This window comes from Phascolarctos cinereus, unplaced genomic scaffold, assembly GCF_003287225.1.
Source record: "Phascolarctos cinereus isolate Bilbo 61053 unplaced genomic scaffold, phaCin_HiC Scaffold_4;HRSCAF=312, whole genome shotgun sequence".
Classification (NCBI taxonomy): Eukaryota; Metazoa; Chordata; class Mammalia; order Diprotodontia; family Phascolarctidae; genus Phascolarctos; species Phascolarctos cinereus.
In genome coordinates this window covers 332,683,803-332,703,576 of record NW_027555847.1, presented here as the reverse complement: position 1 = coordinate 332,703,576, position 19,774 = coordinate 332,683,803, and the positions used below count along the sequence as shown (strand labels likewise).

Sequence of the window (19,774 nt, the reverse complement as noted above, 5' to 3'; positions counted from 1 at the left end):
TACACATAAACATACATATTTCTTTAAAACGAACTATACCTAACAGCAGCTCACAATTTCTAATAAAATCTTCTTTCTTGTTGTTCTTTGTATATGCAAAGGTTGTGTTTATTGATGACTGAGTTCACATAAAAAAGAAAATCTAATTTAAAAAAAAAAGAATGCAATACAACAATAAAAGAGAGGGACCCAGGAGGACTACAGTAGAATTAACACTGTAATACATGTAGAATTCACTCCACCCTCAAATAAAGCCATGCAGTCAAAGAAGGAAAAGCATAGGCAAAAAAGAATGGACATTCTTATTTCAGAAATTATAATAGAATGTAAGCTTCTCAAGGCTATTTTATTTTTGCCTTTGTATTCTCAGTGTTTAGCATAGTTCTTGGCACATAAGTAGATAAATAAATGAATTCATGAATGAATGAATAAGTGGATAAAGAGATGGCTAGATAGATGACAGATACATAGATAGATAAGCAGTTCATTCCTAACACCTAACCCCTACAACCGCCTCATCACATACCACTGGGAGGATCAGCAGGCACAGAATTGGGCTTGAAAGGAGACAAGGTACCTGTAAAGATGTCGGTTGTCCTCAAAATCTTCCTGACCCCACCTTCCCTTGATGTCTTCAATAACATGATTTTTCAGGAACTTTTTTAGCAGCTGTACTGTTTGTTTGCGAGTCACTTCTGGGCCAAAGTTCTGGCTATGCCTGAGTAGATCATGTAACCAATCCACAGCTTCTGAGGCTGTAAAGCAACGTTCGTAGCTTTTGAAATGACTTCGATGTTTCCGTAATGGCATCTTATCACGAAAAAGCTCAATTGTTTCATTCCACTGTAGAAAAATGTGGAAAGAGATAGACATCAGCAATCTACATTATTTTTTCCCTAGTGCTTGTTGTCTTCTTTATATTCAAAATAAAGATGAAAATTTTGCACCTTAAAAGAATTACTTGATGAAATAGATACTACTACCCAGAAAATAAAAAAAAAAAGAGTAGTCGACCTTTGAGAGGCTAGGCAAAGACAGCATGGTAGCGTGTTGTATTTGGAGTCAGAGCTTATGAGGCAAAATGCTGGTTCTTCCACTCATTACCATTGTGACCTGCGCCTGGTCACTTAATTTGTCTGGGATTTAATTTACTCATCTGCAAAATGAGATAGTGGGACTGGATGACCTATAACTTCCCTTCCAGCTTTCAATCTATGATCCAATGATCTATGGGTGGAGATATGAAGTCATCCAACTATTCTGGAGAGTAGTATGGAATTATGTTGAGAAAGTAACTAGAGGAGGTAGAGATGATGGAGTATAAGCAAGACCACAAAGATCTCCAAAAAAGCACCAGATTGAGTTCTGATTGGAAAATCCAAGGAAAAAAAAAAACAAACCAGTACACCATTTTCCAGATCAGCATAGAGAGACAGAGAGGCCCACGAACACTGGGTTCAGATGGGGTCCAGCCAGGAGTATGCCATAAGGAACATTCAAACACAGAAACTCAAAGAGAGCTGAGGCTCTTCTTTCATAGGACAAGAAGAGATACTAGACCTATCCAAGGGGGCCCAACCTCATGCTCAGCAAAATAATACATGCCAAATGGTGGTTCTGTCACTCACTCCAGTTCAAGGTTACAGATCTAGGGTAGACTAAGGAGGGGACCTGGGCCTAGTAGTCACAAACCCTAGGCTGTGCACTGAACTAGAAGCAAGCTCAGAAGCTAGCATCAATTATATGGCTCTGACTCTAGGATCTCGATTCCAGGCCCCAGTCCAGTCTGGAGCCTACAGGCTTACAACAAGCATGACTTATCCAGCAATATAATCCTATAGGAGAGGAAAAAATGGACCTTTAATGCAAAGGAGGAGTTCCAAGCATTCCTGATGAAAAGAATAGAGATACATAGAAACTTTGAAATACAAACACAAAAATAATTACACTAAAATGGTAAACATAAGCCAGCAATCATAAGGGACTAAAAATGGATTATTTGTTTACTTCATAATATGTGAAAATGGTACATGTGTCACTCCATCATCAGGGGTCATAAAGCATCTCGATTAGACAGAAGTCCTGAGGGTGGTTCTGTCATGTTTTGATGATCCTAAAAGAAGAATGGAAAGGGAGGAGAAAAGAAATAAATTGGGAGAGAGGGGGGAGAAGAGGAAGGAAGAGAAAGGAGAGGGAAAATCATCTTATACTCTGGACGGACAAGTAATAGTATATACAATCAAGAAGAAAGGGGTAGGGCGAATGGCTGACAGTCGAACCTCAATTTCATATGAACCAAGGGAGGGAAGAATATACACACAATGAGTTGGGTACAGAAATACATTTCATTCAGAGGAAAAGGGAAAAGGGAGGTGGGGGAAAAGTGAGGGAAGATTAAGGGAAGAATTACTCCTAAACAAAACAAACTTTAAGGAATTTTTTTTTGCAGTAGCTCCTATTGGAGTGACAAAAGTTGGAAAATGAGGGGTGCCCAGCAATTGGGGAATGGCTAAAGAAGGTAAAGTATATAAAGGTGATAGAATTGTACTGCAAGAAATGATGAAGGGAAAGGTTTCAGAGAAACCTGGGAAGACTTGAAGGAACTGATGCAGAGTGAGAAAAAACAACATATACAATAACAACAACATTGTAAAGAAAAACTGCTATGAAAGACTTAGGAACTATGATCAGTGATTGACCAGTCACGATTCTAGAGGACTCATTATGAAACATGCTACCTTAGAGAATTGATAGAGTACTGACTGAGACTTTTTTTGGACATGGCCAACATGAGAAATTTGTTTTGCTTAACCATACGTGTGTGAAACACGAGTTTTGCTTTTATTTCTCAGTGCAGGGGGTGGGGAGGTGGGAGGGATAGAGTATGAATTTTTATTGATTGGAAAATAATTTCTAAATAATAATAAAATATGCAGAATTAGATATATTTTTAGACAGGCAATGTGGGAATTTTTTTAATTAACTGTTCATAGTTGGTAAGGAAATAAAAATGTTCATTAATTACGAAAAAAATACAAAGAACGATTTACTCCCTTGCTAGAGGATAAAATAGGAAGGACATATCAATTCCAAAACACCTAGCCACGCTATCAATATGAAACCACTTTTCATCTCTTGGATGTCATCTTCCTGCTCAGGAGGCTAAACATAGTGTTAATTATAAATTATCATATTTACTACATAGAAGACACTCACTGCTGTTCAACTTTTCATAAGGTCTGGTGTCTTTACCAGTATCAACATGTAATCCAATCCACTACATCTGCTTTGGGGTCTTAAAAAGACACATACAAGCCACTAAATGCTAAAAGAAACAGACCTCTATCTGATGTGTTTTAACAGACAAAAAGGAAGGCTTACAGTTTAAACTGAGACATTCAGAAGGGAAGGGAAGGGGGCCAAGGATATATCTGGAACACTGTCACCAGAGGGACATAGATGCTACCAGATTCCCTAGAAAAGCAACATATGCCCACAGATTACTCAGCTCAGTGGAAGAGTACTTGCCTTGAATAAGATGGTTGGAAGGTAACGTGTTTTACTTGGCAAGGTACAGCACAAAGAGCCAGGAGGACCTGAGAACAAGTCTTGCTTCAAACATTAAGTAACCCATGATAACCTCTTGTAGGCTCCATTTCCTCATCTGTAAAATGATGGGGTTGGATTTGATGGCCTCTAAGGTCCAATCCTAGATCTATGTTCCTATGAGCTTCAGGCCAAAGCAGAAGGAAAACAATGAACCCCTGGAAGGGCAGCCTCTGAAACTTTCTCCTAGGTAATACCAAGCTCTCATCACTCCTCCCAGTTAGGTCATGGCTCATTGGAGATCCATCCTATATAGCAAGGGTGTTTCCCAATTGAGGAGGTGAAAGAGGCAAGGGTGGTATACAGGGACGAGGAGGAAAAATGGTTCAAATAAACACAGCCTTTCACATGAAAACAACACATACTCACACTTTTTATATTGCCAACATATCAAGCAATATAGAGCATAGATTATAATCAGAAAAAAGGCCCTATCAAACTCAAAATAAATTTAGCATAACAGTTTCAAAGGCTGCCATGCTGGTCAACACGACTGGTTGTGTAGGGTAAGGGATAAAGAAGAGTCAAAGACAACTCCAAGATTGTAAGCATATGGTACTAGAACAAGGGTGGTGCTATTAAGAGAATCAGAGAACTTAGTGAGGAAGATCACAGAATCACAAAACTTCAATATTGGAAGGGAGCTCAGAAGCCACATAGTTCAAACAGCAGTTGACCATGAATCACCTCTACAACATTCCCAGAAAACAATCAACCAGCTTTTGCTTGAAGACTTTCAAGTAAGGGGAGAAATCCATTAACTCCAGAGGAAGTCCACCTACTTTTGACAGAAAAACTCATTAACTACAGAGGGAGCCCATTTCAATTTTGGATAGCACTGGTAGGAAGTCTCCCCTTCCATAACCCTAAATTTGCTTGTCTGCAGGTGCTACTTGCTCTGGGCATCCACTCTCAGTGAGTCCTTATTTCTGCACAACAATTCTCCTACTCTTCCCTGGCTAACTCTATCCATTTCTCATGGCAGCTGTTCCAAACCTTTCCTTTTCTGGCCGCCTGCACCACTGCAACTCTCTCTTCAACTGACCTCAGTTTATACTACACTGGAAAAATGAATGCCATCCAACTGGAGTTCCATAAGCAGTTTAAACTCAACATATTCAAAACACTATTTCCTCCCAAAGCTTTTCCCTTTCTAGCCCTGCTATCAACATGAAACTACTTCATATTGATAGCATGGCTAGCTGCTTTAGAATTGATATGTCCTTTCTACTTTATCCTCCAGCAAGGGGGTGGTGAATCAAGGGATCATTCTTAGGATCACTTTGGATCTTTTTTTTTCAATTAAGGAGTATTTTTCTTTCCTCATCCCACCTCCATTGAGAAATAAAACAAAACTTTTAAAAAAATAGATATGCACAGTTAATTTTAAAAATCCCTGCACTATGTCTAAAAATGTATTTCCCTCTGCATAGTTTATTATTCAGAAATTATTTTCCAATCAAAAATTCATCCTCTCTCCCTCCCACCTTCCCATCCCCTAACTGATAAATAAAAGCAAAACTCTTTGTACAAATATGTATAGTTTAGCAAAACAAATTTCCCAAATTGGCCATGCCCCCAAAAAAGTCTCAGTCTGTATCCTGTCACCTCTCTATCAAGAGTCAATTAGCATGTTTCATGAAGAGTTCTCTAGAATTGTAGCAGGTCATTCAATTGATCAGAATTCCCTTTCCTCCTCAATTGCACATTTCACCCCCAACATCATCTACTGACATACTCTCCTCCTTTGCCTCAGTCTAGAAGGATGAATTGGCCCTACTCCTTGCCAATATCAACCTCCTTAACTTGGAAGAAGAAGGAAGAAAAGAACAGTCCTATATTTTAGAAAGATCAACCACCTTGGCATCTGAGTAGAGGATGAACTGGAATGGAGAGAGACTTCAGGCTGAGATCAACCAGAAGACTACTGTAGTAGTCCAAGTGAAGGCAATTAAAGCCTCAATGAGGAAGGTGTCTGCATGTGAGTGGGGGAGGAGTAGAAAATGGGATGCAGACAAGAGATGTTATAGAGGTACAAATGACAAGATTCAGCAATGGATTGGACATGTAGGATGAGTGAGGGCAAGGATTTGAGGCTGACACCAAAGTTATGAGCCTAAGTAACTGAGTGGATGGTAGTGCTCTCTGCATTAACAGGGAAGTTCAGGAGGAGAAAGGGCTGGGAAGAAATATAATATCTTGAACATGTTGAGTTTGAAATGCTTATGGAACATCCAGTTTGAGATGTCCAAGAAAAAGTTGGAGAAGTCTGACTATAGATCAGGAGAGACTAGAGCTAGATATATAGATCTAGTTATCATCTGAATAGAGATAATCATTGAACCTCCGGGAGCTGATGAGATTACTAAATGAGATAGTAAAATAAAAAGTGAAGGGGACCCAAGACACAGCCACAGGGGACACTCACAGTTATAGGCACGACATGGATGAAGCACCAGCCAAGCCACCGACCAGTGACTATGGAAGAGGATAACCAGTGCAATGAAAAACTAGGGAGGAAAACGTATCCAGAAGAAGGTCAAATGCTACAGAAAGGTCAAGATGGATCAGGATTGAGAAAAGACCATACTATTTGGCAATCCAGAAGCCTCTGGAAAATTTGGAGAGGGGATCTAACCTTCCTTGACAGCTGCCCAATTGATATTTCTAAAGTACATCTGATCATGCCTCTGATCAAGAAGTGTCAGGGCCCCTCATTTCTTTTAGGATAAAATATATACTTTTTTGCTTGGCACTTAAAGCACTTCTCTACCTTTCTAGGCAGATTTCACAATATTCCCCCTCACACACTCTTCATTTCAGCCAGACTAGCCTATCTGTTGGTCCCTCACTGTGCCTTTTCATGAACTAAAGTATTCTCCTTTCTCACCTTCACTTCTTAAAATCCCTTCAAGAGTCAGCTGAAGAGCTACCCCTTCAAGAGGCCTTTTCTAATTTCCTAAATCATTAGTGATACCCATCACTTTGCATATATTTTGTTATATGCTACATTGACTTATCTGTGAACATGTTGCATCCCCCAGTAGAAAGAAAGTATTTTGTGAACAAGAGTGTTTTCAAGAATCACTGAGTCTAGAGACAAAAAAAAGACTAAAGGGAAGCATAAGAACTATCCTCAAACATCTGAAGACCTATCATTTGGAAAGGGGATTAGATTTGTTCCTCTTAACCCTAAAAGAACAATAGGTAGAAATAACAGAGAAACAGATTAAGGCTTGATGTAAAGAAAAACTCCTTAATTAGAGCCAGAAATGCCATGGGAAACAATGGGCGGACTGCCCTTCACCAGAGGGTCCTGCAGCAAAGACTGGCTGTAACTATATTGGGTATGTTGAAGGGGTATGTTTTCAGATATGGGCAGCACATGATGGTGTCTCTAGTCTCTTACAACTGAAATTCTGGAATTTCCTGATCCCCACTGACCTCATACATCCACCCTAAATGAAACTGTTGTCTCTCTACTCAAGTTTTCTTAGAGTACTTTCTCTGCATCTCAGGTTTGCCCCTATTATGTGCTTAAAATTACACAGTAGGAACTTAATAAATTTTAAATAAATTACAACCTATAAAGGGGAAATCTTCATAACAAAAGGGTGGAGAAAAGCTTTCTGTTTCTTTGTAATCAATTAATCTTATTCTTTTTAAGACCTCAGCTCAAGTTACTAATTTAAGGGCTAAGAGCACCCAACATGGCCAAATTAACTTAATATTATGGGCAAAGCAACAGAATATCACATCTACTATTGAAATACACTTTTCGATCTCTTCTGCAGAATATGGGTTGTTTCCTTCCTTTCTGGAGCAGGAACTATAATAACATAATGGTTGTTCAGTCATGTTTTTCAGTTGTGTCTGACTCTTTGTGATCGCATTTGGTGTTTTCTTGGCAAAGACACTGGAGTAGTTTGCTGTTTCCCTCTCCAGTTCATTTTACAGATGAGAAAACTGAGGCAAGCAGGGTAAAATAACTTGCCCAGGGTCACACAGCTAGTATGTGTTTGAGGCCAGATGAACCTTCCTGACTCCAGGCCCAGAACTCTATCCACTAGCTGGCCTACCTAACTGCCCATTATAATGGTACTGAAGAAAATGCAGTCTTTAAAAGGTTTTACCATTTGCATAAGATAATAGCAATAACCCAAAATAGAGGAGAAAAGACTAACTTTTGGAATGGAAATGTCACTGCTCACAGTAAAATAACTTGCTACCTATAAATTTCTTTCAAACATGAAAGACATTTCATTACAGATGTTATCCCTGGATTCAGGAGGACCTGAGTTCAAATCCGGCCTCAGACACAAAACACTTACTAGCTGTGTGACTCTGGGCAAGTGACTTAACCCCATTGCCAGCAATCTCATCTCTTTATCACTAACTTGGACTCCACCTCCAGGTTCCCCAGCTGTGACAAGGAAATTTTCATCTTATCTTGCCCAGCCAGGCTTCCACACCACTTCCTAGCACCATGTCCCCAGCATCTCAAAATGTGTATGTGTCCCTGCCCACCCACCATCTCCCTTGCCAGCTCTCTTTTAGAATGTATGCTTTTTGAGGACAGGAATTATCTTGCTTCCTTTTATTTGTATCCTAAGAACTTAGTACAGTGTCTGGCACTTTGCTGCTGCTCCATAACACACCAATAGTGTCCGTGGGATTTTCTTGGCAAAGATACTATGATGGTTTGCTATTTCCATGTCCAGCAGATTGAGGCAAACAGAGGTTAAGTGACTTGCCCAAGGTCACACAATTAGTAAATGTCTCTGAGGCAGGATTTAAACTCAGGTCTTCCTGAGTCCAAGCCCAGCATTCTATCCACTGAGCCATCTAGCTGCTTCATGTGGCACTTTGAAAGTACTTAATAAGTGCTTTATCTCTCTAGTTTGTTTCCATGCTTAGTATTAAAATAATAATATTAAAATAATAGCATTAAAATGATTCATATTCATCCGTAATTTTATTTGGGACATAAAATCAGTTTTAACCTATACGATGCTATCTTTAAATAAAACTATAAACATGGCCCTTAGAAAATACATTGACAGGGCAGCTAGGTGGTGCAGTGGATAGAGCACCAGCCCTGGATTCAGGAGGACCTGAGTTCAAATCCAGCCTCACACACAAAACGCTCGCTAGCTGTGTGACTTTGGGCAAGTCACTTAACCCCATTGCCTAGCAAAAAGAAAAGCAAAAACAAAAAACCCAAAAACAAAAATGCATTGTCCTATTTCTAAGCACCAGAGTAAGCAAGGGGAATCAGAGGAGAACAATCACTTCTAAGGTAAATTCTTAATAATCTTGCTATCATAACTGGGGGTCATTAAAGCCTACTCCCTAGGTTAATAGTAGATACTGCTGAATCTCTCCCTGTTATTTGCTTGGGAGAAGAGAAAAGGGAAAACAAACTTCCAGCTAGGATCCCTGGACTCCTGAATTGTAAAATGAGGGTGCTGGATTCAATCCCTACTGTCCCTTCCAACTCTAAATCTATAATTCTATGAAATTTCTCCATGTGGTTTCAGCCCTGCTTTAGAGAGAGGCCCCTTAGAAGTCTTCTGGTCCTTAGCCTGAAACAAAAAGCTGAGAGACATTAGGGTACAGATTTTCCCACAAATATGTCTCAATTTAATAGGAAGATGATCTACTTTGGGGCCAACTAGGTGGCACTAGGCCTGGACTTAGGAAGATTCATCTTCCTTAATTCAAATCTGACTTCAGACACTTACTAGATTTGTGACCCTAGGCAAGTCACTTCACCCTGTTTGCCTCAGTTTCCTCGTCTATAAGATAAGATGGAAAAGGAAATGGCAAACCACTTCAGTATCTTTGCCAAAAAAGCCCCAAATGGGTCATAAAAAGTGGGACACAACTGAAAGGACTGAACAACAACAAAAAAAGTAGGAAGTCAGTGTGAGCCGGAGGAAATAACATTGGATTTAGAATCAAAGGACCTAAGTTCAGATCCCAGCTCTGCCACTAACTAGCTGCGACCTTGGGCAAGTATTTTAACCTCTGTAAGCATGTTTCTTTATCTGTAAAATGAAAGAATTACACTAGATGATTTCTAAATTCTCTTCCATCTCTAATAAAAGTACTCTGCCAGGCACCACAGGCTAGGGATATACCAGCTCGTAAGAAGAATTCACTCTAAAGCACTTTATAGTTGCAAAGCACTTTAGATACATTATCTCATTACCTGTGAGGCAGATAGTTTTATCTCCATTTATAAATCAGGAAACTGAGGTTCCAGGAAGTTACGACTCACTCAATAATAACAGTAGCTCACATTTATATTTTGCTTTAAGGAAGTAGTGTCAAATTCAGATAGAAACAGATCCCTGTGGGCTGCAGATTGACTTAGAAAACTACAAATTAACATTGTCAGTGTTGGGTTGCGTTTTTATTTATCTTGTTAAATATTTCCCAACTACATTTTTAATCTGGTTCTTGGGAGTTTTGTGGGCTCATGGCAGTAAGTTTGACAACTCTGCTTTATGGTTTACATTCCTTTCTCCCATCAACCTTATGAGGAAGACAATAAAATATTATTAGCTCCATTTTATAGAAGAAGAAATTATGGCAGGGAGAGGTCAAATGACTTACCCAGGGTCACACAGCTAATAAGTGGCAAAATGAGGAGTTAAACCAAGGTCTCTCAACTCCAAATGTCCAGCCTTCTCTGCTATCCCATGATGCTTCCTCAATCAAGCTTCTGGCTTAGCATATATGGCCTGTAAGTAATTGACCCTGGACTTAAGCCTAAATCTTCTTACTCCATTAAGGAACTCTCTTTTATTTTTTTAAGCAAGCAAGAAAACATTTCTTAAGCACTTACTACATAACCAACATTGTGCTAAACACTGAGGTCACAATGATAAAAACAAGGAACTCTTTTTACTATAGCACTGCTAACATTAAATACCATGCCTTGACCAAAAAGGAATTATTTAGCAAATATTTAGAGTACTTATTATGTATATGGCACTGTTTTGGATGCTGTGTAAGATATAAAAATGAGTTTGAGATAGTCCCTATCCTCAAGGAGCTTGAAAACTGGTATTTAATAGAAATGAAAAGTACACCTTACTTAACGCATGAAAGAAAATTACTAGGTTGTTTTCTTAAAGTCCAGATTTGTGATTTCATTGGTGTTGAGGAAATTCCCTTTACCAAAGCAGATTAGGGTCTACACTGAAATTCATAGCCAAAGCGATTTGCCCAAGGCCACTGAATTTCTCCTGGCGACTCAGCCAGTGGGTAACAAGGACAGGATTTGAATCTACTCTCTTCCTGAGCAAGGCCTAGTCTCAATTTTGTCTACCATACTGGCCTCACTTTTGGTTATATGCAAAGCTATTTGAACAAAAGAAGGGAGGATAGTCAAATCCAATTTGAGATTTGGGAATGGAGAGCAAAAGTGGAAGAAATCTGGGCAAAGGACTGGTGGTAGCTGGCCTGGAGAACAACCATGTAAAAAGTTTGAGATTGCCCAGTAGTCTAATCCCAAGGAGGTTTTTCTCTTATCTATCCAGCAGATCTATGTCAATCTCCTTTATTGGATCACCCTCTATAATGCTCTCTATCTGTAGGTGTCCCTCAGGGTTTGGCCCTGAGTCCTCTTCTCTTCCCACCCCCCAAACTACTTCACTTCGTGATCTCATCAATTTCCATGGATTTTAATTACCATCTCTATGCTGATGATTCTCAGATCTACCTATCCTGCCCCAGTCTCTCTGCTGATCTCCAATCTCACTTTCCAAGTGCCTTTCAGACATCTCCAACTGGATGTCCAGTAGACATCTTAAACTCAGTACATCAAAAACGGAGCTCATTATCTTTCCTCCTAAACCCTGCCCCCTCCCATCTTCCCTATTACTGTGGAGGGCAACACCATCCTCCTAGTTCCCCAGGTTCACAAGCTAGGAGTCATCCTGGACTCCTCACATCACCCCCCACCCAATAACCAAGTGGTTGCCAAGACCCATCAATTTCACCTTTTCAGCCTCTCTCTCCAATAGGCCCCCTTCTCTCCTGACACTGCCACCTTTCTAGTTCAGGCCCTCATCACCTCATGCCAGGACTATTGTAATAACCTGCTGATGGGTCTGCCTGCTTCAAGCCTCTCCACATTTCAGTCCATCCTCCATTCACTCACCAAAGTGGTTTTCCTAAAATGTCACCCCACTATTCCACTGGCTTTCTAAAGCCTTCAAGAGCAAATATTAAATGCTCTGTTTATCATTCATTCATAACCTAGCCCCCCCACTCACCTTTCTACTCTTTTTACACCTTACCCTCCATCATGGATTCTTCAATCCAGTGACACTGGTCTCCTTGATCTTTTAAGAATCAGACGATCCATCTCTTTGCTCCAGGCATTTTCTCTGGTTGTCCCCCCATGCCAGGAATGCTCTCCCTCCTTCTTCTGACTACTGACCTCCCTGGCTTCCTTTAAGTCCCAACTAAAATCCCACCTTCTACAAGAATCCTTTCCCAACCCCTTAATGCTACTGTCTTCTCTCTGCTAATTATTTCCTATTTAGCCTATAAATAGTTGATATACAGATATAGATATGTATAGATATAGATTTTTTTTTTTGCATGTTGTCTCCCCCATTAGAATGTAAGCTTCTTGAGGACAGGGACTATCTTTAGCCTCTTTTTGTATCCCCAGTGTTTAACACAGTGCTTAGCATATAGTAGGTTCTTAAATAAATGTTGATTGATTAATTGATTATGACAAAGGGAATAAAAATGAAAAATAGCCTAGAAAAGAAACAAAGGGGAAGAGAGGTTAGGGGAAAAAATATTTAAGAGAAGAATAAAGAGGCACAGAAGGCCCATGTGTCTGCATTAAATACAACTCAGGTGCCTCCAAAACAGGCTATATCATTCACAAAGCTCAATTTTCCCTGAAGTATTTAATGTTAAACAACTTTTCAGGAGAAACATTAAGAGTCCCCGAATCAAGAAGCAATTTTATGTACAACTAATTCATTTGAAAACTGCATCTTCCCAATGCATTTTCAAAACATAAGCTGTAACCACATAAATCCCCCCTTTAATATCTCAGCGAGTTCTAATAAGTACAGCTATAGTGAAATTAATCATTATGAAGAGCCTAAGTCAACCAGAGAAATAACTGCATTTTTATGGGCACAAAAACCTAGACACACTTGAATTATACTCCCCAAAAAATCATTTACAAGCTTTAAAAGATTAGACTCCCCAAATTAATTGGTTTCTTTCATAGTATTTCAACAAAACAAGCATTTATTAACTGCTTCCTATAGGCAAGACACTGCAAGGTACTGTGAATGCTGTGGTTATTCATAACTCAGGAGTTATCTTCTGAAAATAAATGAGGGGTTTTTTTTACATTTTTCATTATGAAGGTCACTTTAGCCAAAGTGACATAAGTGAGTCAATCAACAAGCATTTATTAAGCACCTACTGTGTGCCAGCCACTGTGCTAGGGACAAGAAGAAAGGTTGGAAACATGGCCCTTGCCCCCAGGAGCTCCCATTATAGCATGGTAGATAACACGTAAATAACCATGTACAGACAGGATAGACACGGTATAAATGGACAGTATAAAGCACCAATAGTTGAAGAAATAGGGAAAGATTGAACTTAAGATGATGAGTCTTGAAGAAAGCCAAAGGAGCTAGAAGGCAGAGGTGAGGAAGGAAAACATCCCAACCATGGGGTACATAGAGCCAGAGAAAAGTTGAGAAATATAGCATCACAAGTGAGGAATAGCAAACAAACGCTCAGGTACCTAGATCAGAGTACATGGAAAAGAGTACAGTCTAAGCCTGGTGTGGCTGCACTGGCCTACAGTTCCTGCTATTACCCAGGAGGCTGCCTAAAGAGGAGCAGATCTGCCCTGGTCCGAAACTAAGGTGGTCAAAATTCCTGACAAATCATTAATGGGACGGGCCCAATAGCAGCCCTGCAGTCCTAGCAGGGGCAAGATTGGAACACCCAACATTCAAAAATAAATAAATAAATAAAGATAGAACTGGAAACAAGAGTAATTCAGATCAAAATGAGGTTCTTTTACTATTAGTTATCCAGATAGTTACCAATGATGGCTTATATGAGAAGTTGCACAAAAAAGGTAAAGTTGCAGGTCATTAATCAATGACCTAAAAAAAGAGATGAGTGAGTCTTGCAGTGAGAGTGAAAGACAACAGATGAACAGCTTGAACACAGATAGCTACATCAGTATATTAAAAGAAAAAAGCTTTAAGCACTTTAAGGCCAGGTTCTCTATAGATAATTCATAGAAGGTCATATGGGAGAATGGGCAGCTAGGTGGTGGATAGAGTGCTGAGCCTGGAGTCAAAAAGACTCATCTTCCTAAGTTCAGATTGGGCCTCAGACTCTTACTAGCTGCATGACTCTGGGCAAATCACTTCACCCTGTTTGCCTCAGTTTCCTCTATCTGTCAAATGACTTGGAGAAGGAAATGACAAACCACTCCAGTATCTTTGCCAAGAAAACCCCAAATGGGGTTACAGAGAGTCCGACACAATTGAAACTGACTGAACCACAATGGAGGAGAAGAGATCCAAGGAACAAAAGCACTGAGGTCTGCTTTACCCACAATGATTCACTCAATTAAATGTCTCAAACTATTTCTCTGAATTTTCTACTTCACTTGGTCAGTGGAGTTCTGGCCTATATGCTTCCATTTCCCTATCATTTTCCCCACAGATGTTAGCTCACTTTTTTTTTTGTTCTTTTTTTTTCCTATTGTTGTTGTTATTTAGTCCTTTTCAGTCATGTCCAATTCTCCATTTGGGGTTTTCTTGGCAAAGATACTAGAGTGGTTTGCCATTTCCTTCTCCAGCTCATTTTACAGATGAGGAAACTGAGGCAAGCAGAATTAAGTGACTTGCCAGGGTCACACAGCTGGTAAGTATCTGAGACCAGATTTGAACCCAGGAAGATGAGTCTTCCTGATTCCAGGCCTGGCACTCTCTGCACTATGCCACCTAGCTGCCTATTTATTCCTACAATATAATTCAGCATCAGAACTTAGCATAGTGCATTGTCCCTAGTAGATTATCAACAGATAATTGTTGAATGAATGAAAGAATTCAACAAATGAAGGGGTTTTTTAAATGTTTCAGTTCTGCTAAGAGTTTTGATCTACCTTTGAGAAAGAGAAGATATTACAATACAAGTGTTCCAGGTTGCACAGTTCAAGAGAATCCCAGTGTTTCCTTTTGCCCAGTGACCTCAGAATTTCTGTGCTTCCCTTCATCCCCTGCTGTCAATGAAAGCGTGGTGTGGAGAGAAGGTACACACCCAGACATTCAGCTAACACCACGAGCTCTAACATCAGGATGACCAAAATATCTGAGAGTGAACAGCAAAGCTGCACAGGGAGGTAACATGCCATAAGAAATGACAAAAGGGATGGATTCAGGAAAACCTGGGGAGACTTATATGAACTGTTGAAGAGTAAAAGGAGCAGAAATAGAACAATTTATACAATGACTACAACATCATAAAGAAAAACAACTTTGAGAAACTTAAGACTCTTTGACCCAGCAATATCACTATTACGTACGTGTCCCAAAGAGATCAAATGAAAAGGAAAAGGACCTATTTGTACAAAATATTTATAGTAGCTCTTTTTGTGGTGGCAAAGAATTGGAAATTGAGGGGATGACCATCAACTGGAGAATGATTGAACAAGTTGTGATACGTGATTGTGATACATGCTGTAAGAAATGACAAGCAGGATGCTTTCAGAAGAACTTGGGAAGACTTATATGAACTGATGCAAAGTGAATAGAGAAGAATGGTGGAATCATTGTGCACAGTCACAGCAATGTTGTAATGATGATTAACTGTGGGTGACTTAGCTATTCTCAGCAATACAATGATCCAAGACAATCCCAAAGGACTCTTGAAAAATGCTATTCACCTTTAGAGAGAGAAGTGATGAAGTCTGAATGCAGATTGAAGTATACTTTTTTTTTACTTTATTATTCTGGGATTTTCATCTTCATTTTCTTTTGCAACATGTCTAACACTGAAAATTTTTGCATGACTGTGTATGTATAATCAATATCAAATTGCTTGCCTTCGGGAGGGAGGGAGGGAAGGATAGAATAGACAATACAAAATTTTTGAAACAAATGCTAAAAATTTTTATTTACATATAATTAAGAGAAAAAAAGGAAAAATTTAAGAACTGATCCATTCAATGGCCAACCACAACTCCAGAGGACCATGGATGAAACATGCTTCCCACCACTTGAAAGAGAGGTAACAGACAAGGTATAGCAGGAGTCATAATTTTCCAGAGATGGTTAATATATAGACCTGTTTCATGTGACTATGCTAACTTAGTGAAGGGAAAGTTTTGTTTTGGTTTATTTGGAGGAGGAGGAGGAGTGTGTGTGTGTGTGTGTGTGTGTGTGTGTGCATGCACATGCGAGCACACAGAGAACTGAGGGAAGGAGGGCAAGTTATAGATTAAACAAAAAAAGGAAGAAGTTTCAGTGAAGCATTTTGGAAAATGCACTGCCCCACATAGCTGTCCTAAAGCTTATTTGTTCTTCAGACCAGCCCTGTGTTATTGTTTAGTCGTTTCAGTCCCATCTGACTCTTCATGATCCCATCTGAAATTTTCTTGGCAGAGATACTGGAGTTGTTTGTCATTTGTCCTTCTTGAACTCATTTTTACAGGCAAGGAAACTAAGGAACACACAGTTAAGTGATTTGCCCAGGGTCACACAGCTGCTAAGAATCTGAGGCCACAGTTCAACTCTTCCTGACTCCAGGTCCAGCACTCTATCCACTGCAGTAAAAGTCTTTTAACCTCTGTCTGCCTCAGGTTCTTAATCTACAAAATGGGTACACTAATTGTACTTCCTCCCAAGGTTCTTGTGAGGATAAAATTTGCAAGCGAACATCTGTAAAGTGCTTTGCAAATCTCAAAGAGTTACACAAATGCTATTATTATTGTCTAGCCCATATCTATCCAATCCAATAAATATTTATTAACCACTAACTACATTCTAGGCATTCTGCTAAGCACTTGGGAAACAATAAAAAACAGGAGTTTACAAACTACAGGGGGAGACAAAAGGAGGCAGAAAATGAAGGGGGGCTGGTGGTTTACAAAAAAAAACAAGGGGTATCTAATTCTCCAGAGTTGAAACCAGGCAGAGAAGCAGATGCAAGGTGGAGTGAGCTGAGAACCCAGCTCTCACCTTTTCCACAAGAATAACTGAGGTGCCATAACTGTTTTACTCCAATTTTATATTCAGGTGAAAACTGACATGTATGTATCTGACTTCAGGTCATCCAGAGAAAAAGCTGAAAAGGAACCAATTAGATCTCTCTAAGTTCAAGTGAAATAGGGCTGCTTTTGATGATCAAGACGTGGTGTCATTTCGCCCCAGGAACAAAGGCAGGGTGGTCAGAGAAAAATCTAAACAATCACCTCAGGAAATGAAGCAAAAAGGGGTAACCCAGCTTAAGACAATATGAGGCAATGTGCGACTAGAACAGAAAACCGTTTTGCCACAACCACAGGGATGTTGTAAGTTTCACTCAAAAAGGTGCACACCCAGCCCCATTGAATGATAAACTGGCTGAATTCTGGACCAAACCAAATCAGGTTCTCTCCCTCAGCTGAGACTCTCTGACCATCAGGTTTGTTTAGCTTTTAAAAAAAAAAAAGAAAGAAAGAAAGAAAAGAAAAGAAAAAGAAAAAGTTGTAAAACCAGATCACAAGATCTCAGGATTTAAACCCCATTGGATCTGGAGATGCCTTTAAAAAAAAATCTCAGGTAGTCTTTATTATTTTTTGTTTCAAGGGGAAAGGTGGAATAGAGGAAATTAAGGGTCTGGGGCCCGTACTCCTTTTCTTTTACCTGGAAAGCTAACTAACAGCTGGAAGATCATGCAGCCGTGCACCAAGCTGGCTGGACTCCAAATCTTATCATTCTTTCCTCAAACATCGATAAAAACCAGGTACCAGCGACAGATCAGCCTCTATCCCAAACAAGGCCAGCGGGATCCAGATTTCAGAAACAAAGAATATTAACAACAGACAGGCCGAGTGCCCACGAGAGAGCTCTTTCCCCGAGGAACTCAGCCAAACGAAGCCCCCACGAGCCCGAGGACCCGGGGGGCTCGAACTCGCAGGAGGCGCTGGGAGTCCGGTCTGCCAGTAGGCATCAGCCCTGCAGGGACCGGGAGAAAGGGGCAGTGCTGACAGCCGCCCCCGGCGAGCTTACCAGCTTCGTCGCACGGTAGGGCCCGGGTCCAATTATTCGGTGCTCCATGCTCCCCGGCCCCCTCCAGTGGAGCCCCGCTGCGTCCCCGGGCACGGAAGGGGGAAGCTTACCCGGGAGATTCCGAGCCGGGCTCGGCCCGGGCAATAGGAACAGTTTGAATCGCGAGCCTGGAAGGACTCCGTGCTCTGATTGGGCGTCGTGAGAGGGCACGTGACGAGAACCATACGTCACAAAGAGAACGCGGAACCCCGGGACTTGGAATCTGGTGGTAGCCCCACACCAAAAAACAAACAAAACAAAACAAAACAAAAAAACAAAACAAAACAAAAGGTCATTCGACTTACATGACTCTTTTCCCAGCAATACCACCATCAGGCATATACCTCTAGAGAGATCAAAGAGGGAAAGAATCCATATATGTACAAAAATGCACATTTGTACAAAAAAAAGTGCTGCTATAACACTTCTGTGGTAGCAAAAAACTGGGCAACAGCTCCTTCGACCCTGTGGAGGACAACGTCAGCTCTCTTCCTAGCCCTGATAATTGAACCGCAGGCACACACATTTCGACAAAGAGAAAGAGAACTCCTCTACCCCCTTCCTTCCTAGCACCACCCCCCGCCCCCAACCCGAAATGACCGGCAGAGCTCGCTGTCCAGCTCCAGAAGAGAGTCCATACTTAGAGGGGAGAGCAGGAACAGAGAAAAAGGGGTGACCGGAAGAGAGAGCTCCTAGCTTTAGGGCTGGAAGGGGCCTTAGAGGTCTCCTAGTGCAACTCCCCTCATTCTATAGTCAAAGAACATTTATTAAGAGTCTGCTATGTGCCAGGCACTGTTCTAAGTGTTCAAAGAAAGGTAGAAGATAGTCCCTGTTCTCAAGGGGCTCACAGTCTAATGCGGGAGAACTTGCTAACGCCAGTGTACGGTAAATAATATGTTCTGGATGAATTGGAGATAATCAACAGAGCGAGTGCACTAGCATTAAGAGGGATCAGGAAAGGTTTCTTGCAGAAGGTGAGGTTTCAAGTGGGACTAGAAGGAAGCCTCCTGGAGCAGAGGAAAAGAATCTCAGGTATGGAGGAAGAGGGGGTGGAAGAGGGGCAACCAATGAAAATGGATGGAGTCTGGACAATGGAGTCTTTTTCACAAAACAACAAGCCCAGTGTCATTGGGTGTGAATTGGAGAGGGAACTAGAGGTGTGTAAACTATAAGCAGACTAGAAAGGTGGGGAGCTGGGGGCAGGGCAGATTATAAAGGACCTCGAATGAGAAAATCAGGATTTTATATTTGATCTTGGAGATGATCGGGAACTTATTGAGTAGGAGGGTAAGGTGATCACCCTTGATTTAACAAGATCAGTTCTGTAGCTGAGTAGAGAGGATGTACCGGAACGGGGAGAGACTTGAAGCAAGGGAAACATGCCAGAAGGCACAGCAACCCTGGCATGGTGATAAGAGTCTTCCCCAGGGTGGTGGCCCTGCCAGAGAAGAGAAGGCATTTGTATATAGAGTTGAGCAAACTGAACACAGGCATTATTACAGGTAATATAGATAGTAATTATTTTTTATTACACAGATAATAAGTGGATAAGCATAGGGTGATACATGACCACTATGTAAATGGATTTCTTCAGAGAACTGGAAAAACTCCCATTTGGAAGGAAGTGATCTTAATCTTTTTAAGGCGTTCTCACAGAATGACCAAATTATTGAGTTGGAAAGCACCTCACAGGCTTAATCCAACCTGTAACTGGGAAGGAATCCACATGAACATAGTCAACACACAGCTATTCAGGTAAGCCTCCAGCCGGAGGGTGGGAGGGGAGGCTACCTGGAGCTACCTCCAGAGGCAGCTTTTAGATGCCTCTGATTGTTAGGAAG

The 19,774-nt window shown here is 40.7% G+C and overlaps 1 protein-coding gene across 1 annotated transcript in view; it reads right to left on the bottom strand.

The window, feature by feature from the left end:
- Positions 1–18,413, bottom strand: part of DEPDC1B (DEP domain containing 1B) — a 112,268-nt gene extending 93,855 nt beyond the window's left edge. Inside the window, exons 1-2 of the mRNA XM_021007292.2 lie at positions 17,895–18,413; positions 578–843 (exon numbers count right to left, since the gene is read on the bottom strand). Coding sequence (XP_020862951.2) covers positions 578–843; positions 17,895–18,329 — 701 coding nt within the window. The 5' untranslated portion in view covers positions 18,330–18,413. The remainder of the gene's footprint in view (positions 1–577; positions 844–17,894) is intronic.
- Positions 18,414–19,774: the final 1,361 nt, after the last annotated feature.